Consider the following 15368-nt stretch of genomic DNA (forward strand, 5'->3'; position numbering starts at 1 on the left):
TATGCTGATCAAATACAGAACCTCCTTGTAGAAAGCAGCTGGAAAGCTGGAAAGGAACAGCTAAAAGGAACAGATAAAAGGACCTTAGGAGTAAAGTGACCAGAGGCAAAACTTACAACTCTATTGTGAAGAACAGGTTTGCTACGTGCCAGAAAAATCAGTTGTCTTACCTGCATTCCAGCTTAGAGCATTGTTCTAGCTCTTCATGCCCACGTTTCTCAACCTTCCTTCTAACCACAATGCAGACCAAGACCTCGGTGGCAGCAGTGTCTTTCAAAATTAAACAGGTTCTTAAAATATGTTTGGAATCTGCTGCCTCATGTAGTCTCCCCTTCATTATGAGAGTAAATTAAAGTAACTGAGCAATGATTACAGAAATAAAATCCTGTCATAGTCATTCTTACTAAGTTAGTGCTAAGTTAAGTGCCCATTTTCCAGTGTCTTCATCCAGACATCTCTTTAGGTCTTTGATCCTATACTCAACAGCTCAGAAGTGTTTCTGGTATGTGCCATTTATCAAGGTGGCCATACATAACAGGACTATTAAATAAATTGTGGGACCTTACTCAAAATGATTTCTTAACATTTACAGACTATCCTCTTCTCCATTCTTTACAAATTTCCGTTGTTTGCTTTTATAACTACTGCATCTGCATAAGTTTCCAAGTGCTTCATAATGAGCCTTTGTGTTTGCTTCTCAGTTGAATATATAAACAATTACTGATCCTATCAGAAATTACCTTGTTTTCTAATTTGAAAATAGGAGAGGTGAATTAGAGCATGACAAAAATATTGCAGTGTAGGTAAAAAACCTCCAGCATTTGTACATTGAAGTAAACGATTATAAGACGTCATATAACTTCTAGTGTACATCTAGAATATGAAAGAAATTCCGTTTTCTAGACATCTCAAATGTGTACCAAAAAAAGCTGAGCTGAAGTTATCCTAAAAGTGTTACTATTGTGAGTTCTCTGTGGAAGAACTGTATGGGTAGAAAGCTCAATAGTATAAAGGTCTTCAGTGTTCACTGTAATAGTGAATTAGGGAATAGCAAGCCCTCACCTCCTACTACCCAACATGTATGTTTATTTTATGACATCTAAGAGCATACAGAGGATCTTGGCTGTACCTTCAAACCTTTTAGGGACTCAAGTAACATATTCCAAGTATGCAAAATCAATTGCTGATAACCTCAGGATATCACTTTCCTGTAGTCTTATGTTTATCACCCTAATCTCCAGCTTAAATCTCCTCTCTGACACTTTTTTCTCTTATTTGCTTCTACCTTGCACCAATGAGTTTGGGGTTAAAGAGGAGATGATGTCTGGGGTTATCTTTAGAAGAAGACCCAACAGAAAAAGCTCGGAACATAATTTGTGTTGAATTTAGGGATCAAAACTTCCGCTTTCATAAGTATGCAAATCTTTGTACTACAAACATTTATTGGCAACAAATGTGCAAATGGTGAAGGGAAAGGCAAGGGGAATGTATTCTTCAAGATGTGCAAATGTTTTAAGTAACATTTAGGCGCCGAGATCTTCAGCTGATCAAGAAATGAAGCAATCCCTAAATTACAATAATTATCTAAAACATTGACACATATGAAACTCTCTGACAAGAAAAAGCCCACATAGGTATATTTCTCTATGAAACATCTTTCCCAGAGGCATTATTTCTAAGATTCAAAAGGTTGTATTTTACAACAGTTGTTATTTTAGACTCTGAACTAAAATAATCTACAATTAAGAAAGAAAGAATAATAATTAGAAAGCAGAACAGAAAAATTATGTCTCATACACAGTCATGCTCAAAAACACGAAGAATTAAATAATTTTAAATCACAGTGAAAAAGTTAAGTATTGATGAATACATATTCTCCAAGATGATAACTTTGGATGGCTTGGTCCATAGGTGCTACGAAGCAGTTCAGCAGTCTCTTAATCTTTCTACCCCATTAGTTAGTGGAGAAAAGTTGTCCTGAACACAGGAGAGAATCGATGCTCCTTTTTCTGTGTAATTTTGTTTGTTTCATTTGGGGTGGTTTTGTTTGTTTGCTTTTTATTGCTTTATGGAGCTGTCTAGGAATTGCAAGTCTGTGTCTATTGGGAAAGTGATACACTGTAAGCATTGTTGCTATTGTATCCACAACTTCAGGCAACACTCAGTCTAAAAAATTAGGATACATTCTGAATGTTTTGTGCTTTTGCAGTCTGGTAAAAAACCACACTCTACTATTATAAAATACCTATATAAATTTTACCCCCAAAGTGTACCTGTGCCTGAATGTCCAAATGTACCATTGAAGGTCTGTATTTGAAAAAAGCATCCCTCAGACGAATTGAACCAGAACATGCTGGAGTCACAGCTACTCTGAGTTCAGGTTTCCTCAGGTGCAATCTCTTCTTTGCCTCCCTCAGGAGTTCTGTTTAGACAGAATTTGACTATTTCTTGGAGATTTCTGGACAGAATCTACAGTGCCACACATCATGTGGATAGTCTGTGCATGTACAATAAACCCAAAATAACTCTTGAAACCACTTCAAGATAGTGCCTCAATTAAGGTAGTGGAATCCAATGATTTAGTACACTTTAAATCCAGCCTCAACTGTACTGTGATTGTAAGACTTTTTCATTATTATTATTATTATTATTGCTACTACTAATACAGAAGATGCATAGGCATTTTAGAAAAAGTATTTGCATGGTGTAAGCATCCCAGTATACAGATTTTGGCATAAAATGAAAAAAAAAAGATACTTTTTTTAGGTCATAAGTATCTAATATAAAAGACATAGCAGTCTGTGGCAAAAGCCACACATCTAGGTAAAATAATTCTCTTCTCCTGTAGCAGACAACAGCATTTTGTAAAACAAACCTGTTTCAGACAATCCGGACACGAGAAAAGGGTTTTACCCATTGATTTTAAACAAAAGATAAAAATACTGCCAGACACAAAACCCCCTTGTATAATTGACCATGTCACAAACATGAACATTTTGAGACTCCTCACATGCCTTTAGCATACTGAGTTTTCTTTTCCAAAAGCAGTAATACAATTTACTGTAAAGTAGCAATATATGCACATCACTCAATGATGACAAACACCTCCAGCTACTACACTTAATGTATTTCTCAACATTGGAAACCTTAAATGCATTGTTTTACATAAATGGAAATTAGTACAGTGATTTCTATTCCCTGAACACTACTCCTACTTGGTTTCACACACTATCCTTTTCCCACCACTGGTACATAAGCAAAACAACAGATGTATTCAGAGCCTATACAGACAACTTATGAACCATAACTTTCACATAAAATGAAATGCATAAGAACTGATGCTAGGTAGTAATACAAGCACCTCATTATAACCAAAATAAAATTTTTAAACCTGTAAAAGAACCTTTCATATACAAGCACCCTGAAATTCGACTGTGTTCCATCACCCAGTATTAGAGTATTTCAGTAATACTGGAAAAAAACAAAACAAAGAACCCCAAAGCCCTGAACACATAAACCACGAAGAAACTCCAAATTAAGCATGCATTAACTGATTACAAATGTTTGCATCAGCTATTTTAGAATTGATAATATTTTCTAATAAAGTACACTGAAAACTGATTCTGACAGCTAATTTTTAAAGCACCATAAAAATATATCACAAGCTTAACAGCCATTTTTAGGAAGGGGCATTGAACTGTTCCTGAATTCACTTTACCTACCTTTTCTAATAAAGGAATAATCAAAGATTTTATTCTAATATTTTTGTATTATTTCAATGTTTACACTTGTACACAGTGAGCCATTGCAGGGGACTGCAATCACAACTTCATAATTAAGGGTAGAGAAGTAATTTAAAAGCACTGCCTTCATCACTCTTCCTAATATTTTTTTTTAAAAATGCCGTCTTTTAAAGTAGATTCTCAGGAATACTATAAGGAAAAAGACCATTTTAAAACAACACAACAAAAGCTGACACACCATTTTTTACAAACAGGACAGTACATTAACATCCCCCAGTATTAGTCAAAATTGTACACTCTACCAACAAAGCTTTCTGAGACAGTCAGATTTCCTAGTCACATTCTTTCCTGTTATCCAGTTTATGAACAGAAGTTTTCTAACTCACTCCTTCTTAGGAGATGGTACAACTGAGTGTGCCTTCAGCCACCAACAGCAAGACAGAAAGAAACACAGCAAGCTGAAATCTGTTTTCCTGAAAAAAAATCCAATCCTAATTTATAATCTCATTGCAGAATTTCTAAGTAGAACTCTTTTGATCACAAAAAAAACATCATGTGCACTGATTATCCAGTGTACCCTCTCACTCCTACAGGAGAATCTGAACAAGTTTCTTGCTAGAGCAGATAGAAAATGAGTAGGCCCACGACTTACTAAATTAACTAAAGTCCATATGATTTAGCCTAGCATAGAGCTCCACATTGACTTACTAAATTAACTAAAGTCCATATGATTTAGCCTCACATAGAGCTCCACATTTTCCTTAAAAAAAATCATATCATGGCTTTTTACATGGGGAAAGTATAATGGACAACTCCTGTTCTGCTAACAAATAGAATACAAAGGCTCTGTTTAGGTGTCTTTCATTTAAAGTCTGTTTCACATACTAAAAAAACACCAAACCCCAAACATTAAAAAAATTAATATTTTCAATTTTTACAGACAAAATTTGAGAAGGCCAGGGGTTGGATAAGTTTGGTTTTTTTTGATAAGAACAGCAATTTTTGAGTTTTGAAGCTGGACAGCAAGAAGTATAAATACTGCATGGCTGAGTAACAACCTTAATAAATAGTAATGCTGATACAGACAACACTGACACTGCAATATACAATGCAATCCACACAGAAATTTTTCACTAGTGTTGGCAAAAGCTCCATATAGAGAGAGAAGGAATTCCATGAGAGGATCCTGTTTTCCTCTAGCTGTGTACCCATAACTCCAACTAACACAAATGGAGGGAACACAAGCTCACCAAGGAATTAACAGGCCTTCACAGCATGTGCAGAATTAGGATGCACAGTGTCAGTCACCTTCTTTCCTCCCCAATGCAATGAAATGGAGAGCAAAAAAAGAAGCTTCATTTTCCCACTTTAAAAACTTAAATTGCATAGCATATAAAAATCTCCAACATATTCAAATTTCACCTCTCTTAAGCACATAAAGTCCAAATTATTTTCTCAGCAAGTTCAGTGAAGCTACAGCGAAGCAAATTTCCTTTTCAGTACTTTGCAGAGTGCAAGTATGATCACAATGGCATAGTTACACAATAATTGGTCTAATCAAAGCTATATAATGTTAGTATTGTGAATGAAGTAGTGTTGCTCATTAGCCTATTACAAAAGAATTACTGTAAATTCAGCCTACATGCAGCATCACTTCCTGTGCAAACACACACAGATAATGCAGCAAGCTTGAAACACTGCCAAGCTGGCAGACTGGCAGCACAAATTATGCAAAGAACCAGAGAAAGCCTTCAGTAGATTCAATAGAGCTTGGAGGATAAGAATGATTAAGTGTTTCTGTGTACAACTACAAATCACAGTAATGAATCAGACTAAAATTTCCAATAAGGGACTTAACTGCACCAGCTGGCCTTCTTCAGCAGCATTATAATGTGAAACGATGACATCCTAAATAGTGGTGTTTGCAACTTTCACAGAATCTGCCCAAAGCAAGTCCTTTGTTTTCCTTCAGTTTTCTTAAAGCTTGTTTGTTTTTTTGGTTTGTTTTTGTTTTTTTAATAATAAAACATTGCAGCACCTAAAATGACAGGAAAGCTACATACAAATCTCTACTGTTCCTTCTTCTCTGCTTCTTTTCCTTTTTTCCTAACCAAATGAGAAAATCTTCCATATCAGCTCTAATAGATTTGCTTTCAAAACTGCTCAGACTACTTAATACAACTACAGATTTGCAATTACATCCTTTTTTCTCTTTTTAATCAGAAATTTAGTGGTAGCAAGTCTAAATTAAAATCCCTCTTTCCTTTGTTGCAAAGGAGGGGAGATAGTCAAAATACCTCTGGTTCATAAGTATGATGTCTTGGAAATCCAGGATACATATATCCATACAATATGAACAAAAAGAATACATGTGCATGTGTGCTTATTCATTCATATATATGCATGTGCCCATATATATGTACACGTATGCACTTTATATGTGTCTGAATTTTTCTCACATATAGGCACAAATAAGCCTCTCAAAATTTGACTTCTTCACTTTTTCTGCTTGGGAGCATGATCTCAGCTATGCAGTACCCAGATGAATAGAAACAGAAGAGGTTTTGGCTTTCTTTCACAGTGTTACTCTGAGCTTCTGTCACATCATCCAGGCTAATCCACATCATGCTGCAAGGCTCAACACTCATCACTTCCAAGCTGAGATGGAACATCTTTCTCAAGTTAAAATATGAAGGTGACCAAACACAGGGAAGATCTTCTCATAATCTATCTCATATAAAAAGTATTCAGACTGATTTTCCATATTCTTCAGAAAACTGGAAGAGGACAGAGTCCAAGGCAAGATAATGGTCTAGATGGCCAATGACTTGAATCAAATGAGCACCACAAAATGTCATTTAAACCAAAACCCTGAAGGAAGTTTTAACAAGATTAAATGCCACCACAAAATCTATGAAGCTATCCCAACTCCTCTACCTTAATAAACTGGATTAGGTGATGCAACATCTTTACCACTATCAGCTTCTGTGAGTCTGTAATAAAGTGACACTCTTTAATACACTTTAATAGTGAAACTGTCCTACCTTGAAGACTGCACCCATAGGCAGAAATATGACAGAATTTTTATTAATCCCTAAATTCAGGTCCTATTCCACATAGGCTTGGGGCAGGGAAAAATTGTCACTAAATCTATCTTCATTTCACAGAACTCTGAAGAGTCACTAATTCCTAGAGAGTGAATTCTGTATCATTAGGCCTTCGATACTGCTCACCTCCACCCAGCTGTGCACCTTACAGATGTCCAGTCTGCTCACTTCTCTGGAATCTGCCTTGTGGAGCTCTAAGAGAAAAAGAGCCACTAGAATTTTTTATTTCTTACTTTTAACCTAGAGAAATGCTTTCTTATTGTGACTCTAGATTCATAACTGGTGAACTCTCATTATTTTCCAGGTGATCAACATCTGTAACTGAAATGTTTTTACCATGAATAAGTCGCCAGTCCTACCTTAACCCTTAATACAATGCGGTAAGGTGTTTTTTTTAGAATTGCAAGTATCATCAGAATCTGGCTCAGTTACTATTTACTGGAAACCAGTTACTATTGCTTCCTACTCTGAAACCTAAGAATAAATGATTAGTGAAGGTAAGAAGTCCAAAGAAATAAGGAGTTCAATATCACTACACAAGTAAGTGCTGTCAGGTCCTTGAACATAGTTATTCCATATTAACACGCTATGGCAGAGACAAACGCAATCCATTTCTGCCGTAGCAAGGGAGCCGTGGGGTCCAGCTGCACAATTCACAAAAACAAACTCATAAGAGCATAGCAGGACCTTCACTGTGGGGACAGGGGGCATCATGTCTTGTGGGGAATTCATAAAAGAGACAGATCTACATCTGCCTAGAAAAACTGCACACACCTTCAATGCACTAAATAATTTAATGCCTCCAAGCATTGATTGATTAAATGCATCAAATCAATTTTACACAGCACTTTTCTTCTACTTATGGAAGAAGAAAAAGAGACTGGTTTTTAATCAGAGTCCACTAAGATCAATGAGTAAGTACAATATTAGTCACTAGGTTCTAATACATCAAAGACACTGGGATTTACTTGTAACATGATTTTTGGCCCAGAACTGTTTTGCAATTTCCTAATTTTCAGAACTTTTAGACTAATCATGTTAAGAGAGTCTTCACTGGTTTCCAGCTGTAAGCAGTCAAATCCTGGAATGGGCTGTACAATAACTAAGTCTCAACTCAATTCATCTCCTTTATAAATTGTCTTCTGCAGCTGATTTGAGATAAAAGCAAAGAGAAACATTTGAAGAAGAGCCTGCACCTCCTCTTCTTTCTTTCACCTTTAAGTGTCAGGTTTAAATATTTTTGACAAACATGCAGAACAAAAAGGATTCCAATAAAAGTAATTCTCCTGAAACCACAGGCACTGCCCCATGTTTACTAGTATGCTTACATTAAAATTCTCTGCTGAGTAGCAACCCTTACCCATTTTTTCAAGTTTTCCTGCTCTTCATCTGCAGATAACCTACTGGCTTAGAACTTCACCTATGCACTGCTTAATTTAGTACTGCAGCCTATTATCCACAGAATGTCAGTCTTAATGAAAATTACAGTATGTGTCAGTATCATAATTGTCCCTTTCAAATGTAAAAGAAAGTTAACACACTACTTATCAGGACCTGAATCTAGGATAGGTCAATGCTTGACTAACTTTTCCAGTTTTCTGAGCCTGGTTAGTTACCATCTTGCATGGCCTTAATGAGCTCCTGCACGTCATGGTGTCTGCACATATCCTTTCTTTCCTCACTCAAAGTGGCAACAAGAAGTACATGGAAATTTGAGGATTTATCTCCACCACCTGCTGTGCTGAATACACAAAAAGCACACATACCATTGTGGGCATTAGGAAATGTCCATTACCACCTACAGCCCTCTCCTCTGACTCATCCTTTTTATTCCTGTCCAAATGTCTTCTGGCAGAACACTCACATCACTTCTTTCCTCTTCCCCAAGCTCACTGGGGTGAACTCACAGTTGCCAGAGATTCTTAGTACCACAGATGCAAATAACTAAATCTCCTGAGAGTGAAGAGATTGGAAACTAAAATGAGTAGATGATTTCTCCCAGTGTGATGAATATCCTGCCTGTCACTGTAACACTCACATCAACACATCCCAAGATAACCAATACTGTATTTAATATTCTCCAGGCTGTATTTGTAATGGAATAAGGTATACTCTGAAGCATTTCATTATTTCATATAGACACCTTTTACAGGTTTTTTTCCCCATAAAGTCCTTTTACTTAACCAACAAAGATAAACTGGAAAGCACAATGGGATGACAAAACACCATTCAACCAAAAGGAAAAGTTAATGACAAATTCCCAAATTTCAAACAATCAATGAAAATTCTATTTTACACCATAGTTTGAATTACCTGTTTATGATGCATTGTAGTGCTGGCAGATACTCCCTTTCCACAGCAATCCACAGGGGAATAACATGAACAACATTTATATACATATCCTGCATATTTTCCCCTCAAGTACATTAACTTTCCCAGCAGAGAGCTAAGTGTGCAGAACACAGAACATAGTTTCCAACACAGTTAAAGCCAGCAGAGAGGCAAGTGCTGTTACCTGCTACCAACAAAAACTTTGCTCCTTTAAGCACGTCCCTGTGTTTTCAAAGTCCTGGTACTTCCAACTATTCTCATGACCAGTGATCTACAACACCTATTTCATCTTTTTGTCAAACGCTATTCAGTCTTTCCAGGACAGCACATAAAGGAAGCTCTTGTGCTGTGGCCCTGCAGGAGTGTGCTGGGAGAGGACTTGCCATCTTGGCAGTCTACCAGAAAAGGAAATGAGCCATGAGAGGAGACTGAGGGGAGACCATGATCTCAGCTGCCATGGAAACTGAGGAAAGAGCAAAACCATAGGCTTGACTGACCCACAACTCCATGAAAAGGACAGTGAGACACAGTAGCTGGTTTTGAAACTATACAAATGCAAGCACACTGCAATAAGATCACAGTGCTGAGATCCCCAATCTAATAGAAATTGTAATACTTCTGAAAGCACGGGTAGAATCATCACTAAAGTGTGCTGTCACATTAATTGATCCTGTTGGGACCTTGTCATATCATGTCACTACCAGCCTTGCAGGTGGCTGGGATATCCACCCATGCTTCACTGTGTGGTGCTGAGGGGCCCTGGGCTACAATAGTTTGGAGATTGCACTGTACAAAGAAGATTACCTAGGACAGCAGGGACTGAATAACCATGTCTATGCCTATGTGTTTTTTCTGCAAGTTAGTTTCTTACAAACAACAAAAGAAATTACTGAGTCCTCAATTTGATACAATTATCAGTCTTCACTGATTAGCAACTTCTCTATGCTATTACCTAAATAAAGTAACAGAATTTATAAACAGAAATTTATGAATGAGGTAATAGGGCTGCTTGGGAAAGCTGCTTCTAGTAATAGAGAATTCAACTATAAATCAGAGCATTTCATGACACTACAGAAAAATCTCTTCAGCTGTAACTATATTTCATGCCTCCTTCCCTGCAGGTAGTCCAAAGGTGCCCATAAACATTTTATTTATCTTGGAAGTGTGCAAAGTTTCCTCTTCCCTGACAGTCTCCTGGGGATCTTTGCCACTGTATCAATTCACATACTTTAAAATACTTTTCCTTTGCAAGAGTCTTGGTAAAAATCTCTGGGACTTCTATGGATCTATACAGCAAATATGTCCAAATTAAAATCAATGGGCAAGTTCCTTATGAAGAGTTCCCAATATTCATGGAAAAGGTCCTGACTATTTTTTCAGAAAACATCCCCAGCTGCCTTTTTTAAATTATTCATATTATCCAATCTGAGAAGAACACCACATGTGCACATACACAAACTAAGCAAAAAGGAAGGATTACTGGGATGAAAATTTTGTAAATGTTTATTTACAACAGATGACACACAAATGACATATTAGAAATGGAGACTGGTAGATAGGTTATATTATCAAGTGTCAGGTTATGTTTTCTCATGTAATTTTTACCAAGACTCATACAGAGTGTACTAGTCCTTTGGGAACTCTGAGAAACAGATGGCCCTACTGATAACCAGTATGCAAACTGCAGATACAAGTGAAGGAATAACATGTTGGGCAAAGAAACTCAGTCATGGTAAAGAGACCCAGCAGACACGTCTCCTTGTGTTTATGATACTCATACTTTAATCCCATCATGCTACAAAAAGGTCAGAAACTGCATGAAGGAAAACCTTTTTAGGAAAAAAAAAGCACAAAGCAAATTATTTTTCCTTCTATGTGGTAATCTGGAGGAATAAGGAGGTCTAAGCTTGGGAAAACCCTGCCCTGGCTCAGCACAGGTAGGTAAAAAATTGCCTCATCTACCTTACAAGACTAGATTTACAGTGCTTTTTACAATCAAGTTTCTGCCATTCCAAAGTTTCCCATTATTGACTGCATTATATTCAAGCAAGCTTTATCTTTTAAAATATTACCTTTCTAAAAGAGTACTAAGAATTGTGGGAGGAATAATACAGGGATGAAGGCTGATGTCAAAAAGTTTCTTAATTCAAGAGTAGACATCTTCATCTAATCTAAAAGAGTTTTCAGTCATCACCTACTGCAAGTATAATTAACTAGAAAATGTCATTATTTGCATCGTTTTCCATGACATGTAATACTTAGAAACTTTGAATTATTATATTGTTTGTTCACAGTTAACACTCACACATTCCCGACACTTCACAGGAAGTTGAAAGCAGGCTACCTACCTTTGTCTGATAATAAGGTGCTATATATGCCACAAGAATTATCAAAGTAAAATGTCTAGCTCTACACAGAGATTGTTTAATATAAACAGTGAAACTCCACAAATACTGGTCTTTTGTTAATTAAGTACAGCTGCAGATCCAGAACAGTTTAAGCTGTTCCTTTCACTATGTACTATCTTGCTTGTTTGAAAAGCTCCAGATGGATGTATTTAACATAACGAGACACTCAGAAGAACGTTCCTTGTATCATTCATAAAACTGTACTTGAAATTATCCACTTCCAACACACAAGGAAGTCTTATTTTCCTCAGCTCTTTACAGCCCCTACTGAGCAAAGCACTTTAACAGACACTTATTTAAATCAATTTATTGAAATTTAGCCATTCTACTGTGTCCTGTTTCCCCTAATGAAGCGTGAAAAAAAGAACAATGTCACGTCGAAAATGCAATTTGACTCCATCTCCTTAGCACACAACTAAGTGTATGGCTCAGGTCCTACATATTCATATTTCTGCCTCAGATAAAGCCACAAAAACATATGAATTTGTTATGTATTTTCTCCTCACATTTAACCAGTCCTGCATGCAAAGAAAATCAGAATGCACAGGAGAAAAAGAAGAGAGGAAAAAACTCCCACCAATCTCAAACAACTTACACTGCATCAGGCTGTTATCTACACTTCAGCAGGCAGTTTTGAGTTCTCTAGCTTCATATAAAAAGTGATGATGTCAAAGTAATGTACAGCAGTAGGATACTATCACAATAATTTTATTCATTTAGTACTGGCACAGTGGGTATTTCCCTAAATGCATTTGTACCAGCAGCTTGCAATACTTAAATATGTATACTTTTTTAATATTCTAGTTCAGAAGAATCAAGTAGTAAACATTATAATCAAATTATGTATACATAATGACTTCTAAAATCCACTTCTACTCTGCTCACATGTTGTTAAGTAATTAAACTAATTAAAATGGATTTATGGTTTACAAGTCATGAACACTACAGCAATGTCTATAGGATTAACTTTTGAAGTATTTACCTGTGTGTAAGCCTTCGATGACTAATGCAAACTGCAGTTTGTTGATCCTGTGCAACACAGACCTTATGGCGACTACATTTCATCTTCAAACATGGATCTTTAGCCGGATCTAAAGCTGAAAATAGTTTTAGAAAGTTGTTAACAGTTATGTAGAATATGAAATTAAGGCGAGAAAGACCACACATAAGACCCACCCAGTATGTGGAGGGGGTTAGCCTGCTGCTTGTACAGTGCTAGACTGAAAGCAACCAGGAAAAAATACAGCTGTTGTGTAGGTAAGTACCTGCTATATTCTTTTAACAATTGCCACTCTCTGACTGCAATCCCCAAATAACGGTATTGCCACCTTGAAAACAGTTTCCCTTAAGTGCTTACTATGACACAACTGGGTTCTTCCTACTCAACATTACATGGTGAACAATGACACTGAATTTACCAAGAAATTATTACTCAGATGAGATTTAGTAAGCTAAAATACACAGGTGAGTGATTTGTGTGACATCTTTAAACACAAATTTTACCTCCTTCTGGCTTTCTATTTCTGCTTTGTGGTTTGTTTTTTGCTTTGTTTTTTTTAGCTGGTCCTTTAGTCATAATCCATACTCATTTTTGAAGTACAATTCCAACTACGAACAGTGATTTCTGCCTATAATACTGGAAGAGCCAAATAATGTTGTTTGTTGCTTACCACTAAATTTACATCTTCCTGGAGTAGCCATGCCTACATGGCTATAATATTGAAAACCATCTTCCAATTTAAGCACTCTCAAGAGACAATCACCTTCTCCCTTCTCCAATCTTCATGGTGTCCTTTCGAGTAATCTAAATATTCCAAAACTGGTTTTTTCACCTCTATTGGTATCCCTTTTTTAATCAAGTAAGCTATGAACAACTGGAATTCAGTTTTCCTGTGTTCTTCTTCACATTAGCATATTACTGTGCAGTATACAGCTGTGTTTCAGAAATGCTATTTCCCCACTTCTTGCATCTGCTTATAAAATGGCACAGCATCACAGAGTATTCTGAGTTGGAAGGGACCCACGAGAACCATCAAGTCCAACTGTTGGCCCTGCACAGGGCATTCCCAACAACCACACCATGTGCCTGACACCACACATTTGCCTATATATTTTCTGAAAGAAAATTCATGTTTCTTCTGTTCTTCACAATCTAAAGTAATCTTTTAACCACATCTCTGTGTGACTTGACAGAGGATATTAACCTAAACCTCTTAACCATACATGTACCCAAAAAACAAGACCAAGCTGATCATTAGTTGCAGTTTTGATGCATGATGTTGTAGTGCTAAGTATGATTAAATAGTCTGAGCAGTGACTTTTTCAGGGTTTTTTTAATAATACATTCAGCTGTGCAAAAACAAATATATCAAACTACCATCAAAGCAGTAAAGTGATGGAATCATTGGTATAATAATAATTCAATGCAGACAGAAAAGAAGTATTTTATTAACTGCAACAAAAGACATACGAAAAGAGGTATTCTTCTTCCATACATTTTTATTTCTATGGCAAACTAGCCATAAAACCAGCACAGATAATCCAGAATAAATCTGGTTACGACAATTCTATACAAATGGGAAGGAACTGCAGCCAAAAAAATGACTGAACTAGGATTAGAGAGTTGGAATCAAAATTAAGGAGAGCATATCCTTCTCCAATTTACTTTAGAATTTAGATTCCATTTAACATATTTTCTCTGCTTGAAGTCAGGCAGAATGTAATGTCAGCCACTAGTAATCATTTAAGGTACTGGTCCCAAGTACCTCTTCCCAGAATGTTCCCTGATGGAGACACTAAGGTAGCAATACTGGAACATTGCCTATCTTCAGATAACTCTTCTGTAAAATAGAATAGGCTAATGAAATAAAAAAAAACCCATGAGTAACAGAAATCTGAAATCATATAAGGACACTGAGTTTAATACCAAGTAGGAAACAGGTTACAGAAAAAGGATCAACAGAGGAGATCTTGTAACCATTCCTACTGAAATGGTTGCTTCATTTCTACAGTTCTTGGGAATATGAAGGTATTTTTGGACAGTTCCATCAAATTTAGCTAGCCACAAAATACAGTTTTGGCAATACGTTACATTTTGGCAAAACATTACAGGTGGAACCCAACTTAACAAAGAAGAGATGGTAATTTCCCACTTTGTCTTTATGACAACATGAAGATGGATATCAAATGGAAACAAGGACTTTCAGTATTTACTGATATAATATCACCTTTTGCTATTTGCTGACTCAGTGGTCATCATGCCCTGTATGTAACCCTTGATCACCCCAGGTGAGGTACAGACTCACTAAGCAAGGTGAGCAAGCCAGCAGAGCCACAGGTGCCAAAATCACAAGACCATTTTTATATTCAAAAGCCTGTTCAGCACTCACAGTCTTGCCACTGACACAAGCTCACATTATCACTCCATGACCTGATGAACTTGTTCTCTGTCAGCTGTGAGCTCCCTGTAAAAGTGTTTTTTCCTCGCCTTATGTGTGACACATGGCCTCCCTTTTCCCAGTACTTTTTCTTGAAACTTTCTTAGTTACTGAACTACGTTTTACTGATGGAGAAGTCAAAGAAGAATGTATATTCTTGGAAACTTTTTTTTTTAAAACAGCAATGCAGGGATCAGATAAAAAAGCGCAAATTTTTGCAATGTGAAAAATTGAACTAACTGAAGGGTAAATGTCTGCCTGGACTAACAACAAGCCAGAGGATAAAATAAGAAAGAACATAGAAAGAAATTTTGCTAGAAATCATGAAAAACACTATAAGTC

The 15368-nt window shown here is 36.6% G+C and overlaps 1 protein-coding gene across 3 annotated transcripts in view; it reads right to left on the minus strand.

Annotated features, from left to right (window-relative positions):
• Positions 1–15368, minus strand: part of SPOCK3 (SPARC (osteonectin), cwcv and kazal like domains proteoglycan 3) — a 165661-nt gene that overhangs the window by 79710 nt on the left and 70583 nt on the right. For 2 of the 3 annotated variants that reach the window (XM_054632779.2, XM_077177278.1), the window contains exon 4: positions 12572–12686. The exons of the other annotated variant lie outside the window; for it this stretch is intronic. In XM_054632779.2, the coding sequence (XP_054488754.1) occupies positions 12572–12686 (115 nt within the window). The remainder of the gene's footprint in view (positions 1–12571; positions 12687–15368) is intronic. 3 annotated transcript variants of the gene reach the window in all.

The sequence above is a fragment of the Agelaius phoeniceus genome, chromosome 4 (genome assembly GCF_051311805.1).
Source record: "Agelaius phoeniceus isolate bAgePho1 chromosome 4, bAgePho1.hap1, whole genome shotgun sequence".
In the NCBI taxonomy this organism is placed as follows: Eukaryota; Metazoa; Chordata; class Aves; order Passeriformes; family Icteridae; genus Agelaius; species Agelaius phoeniceus.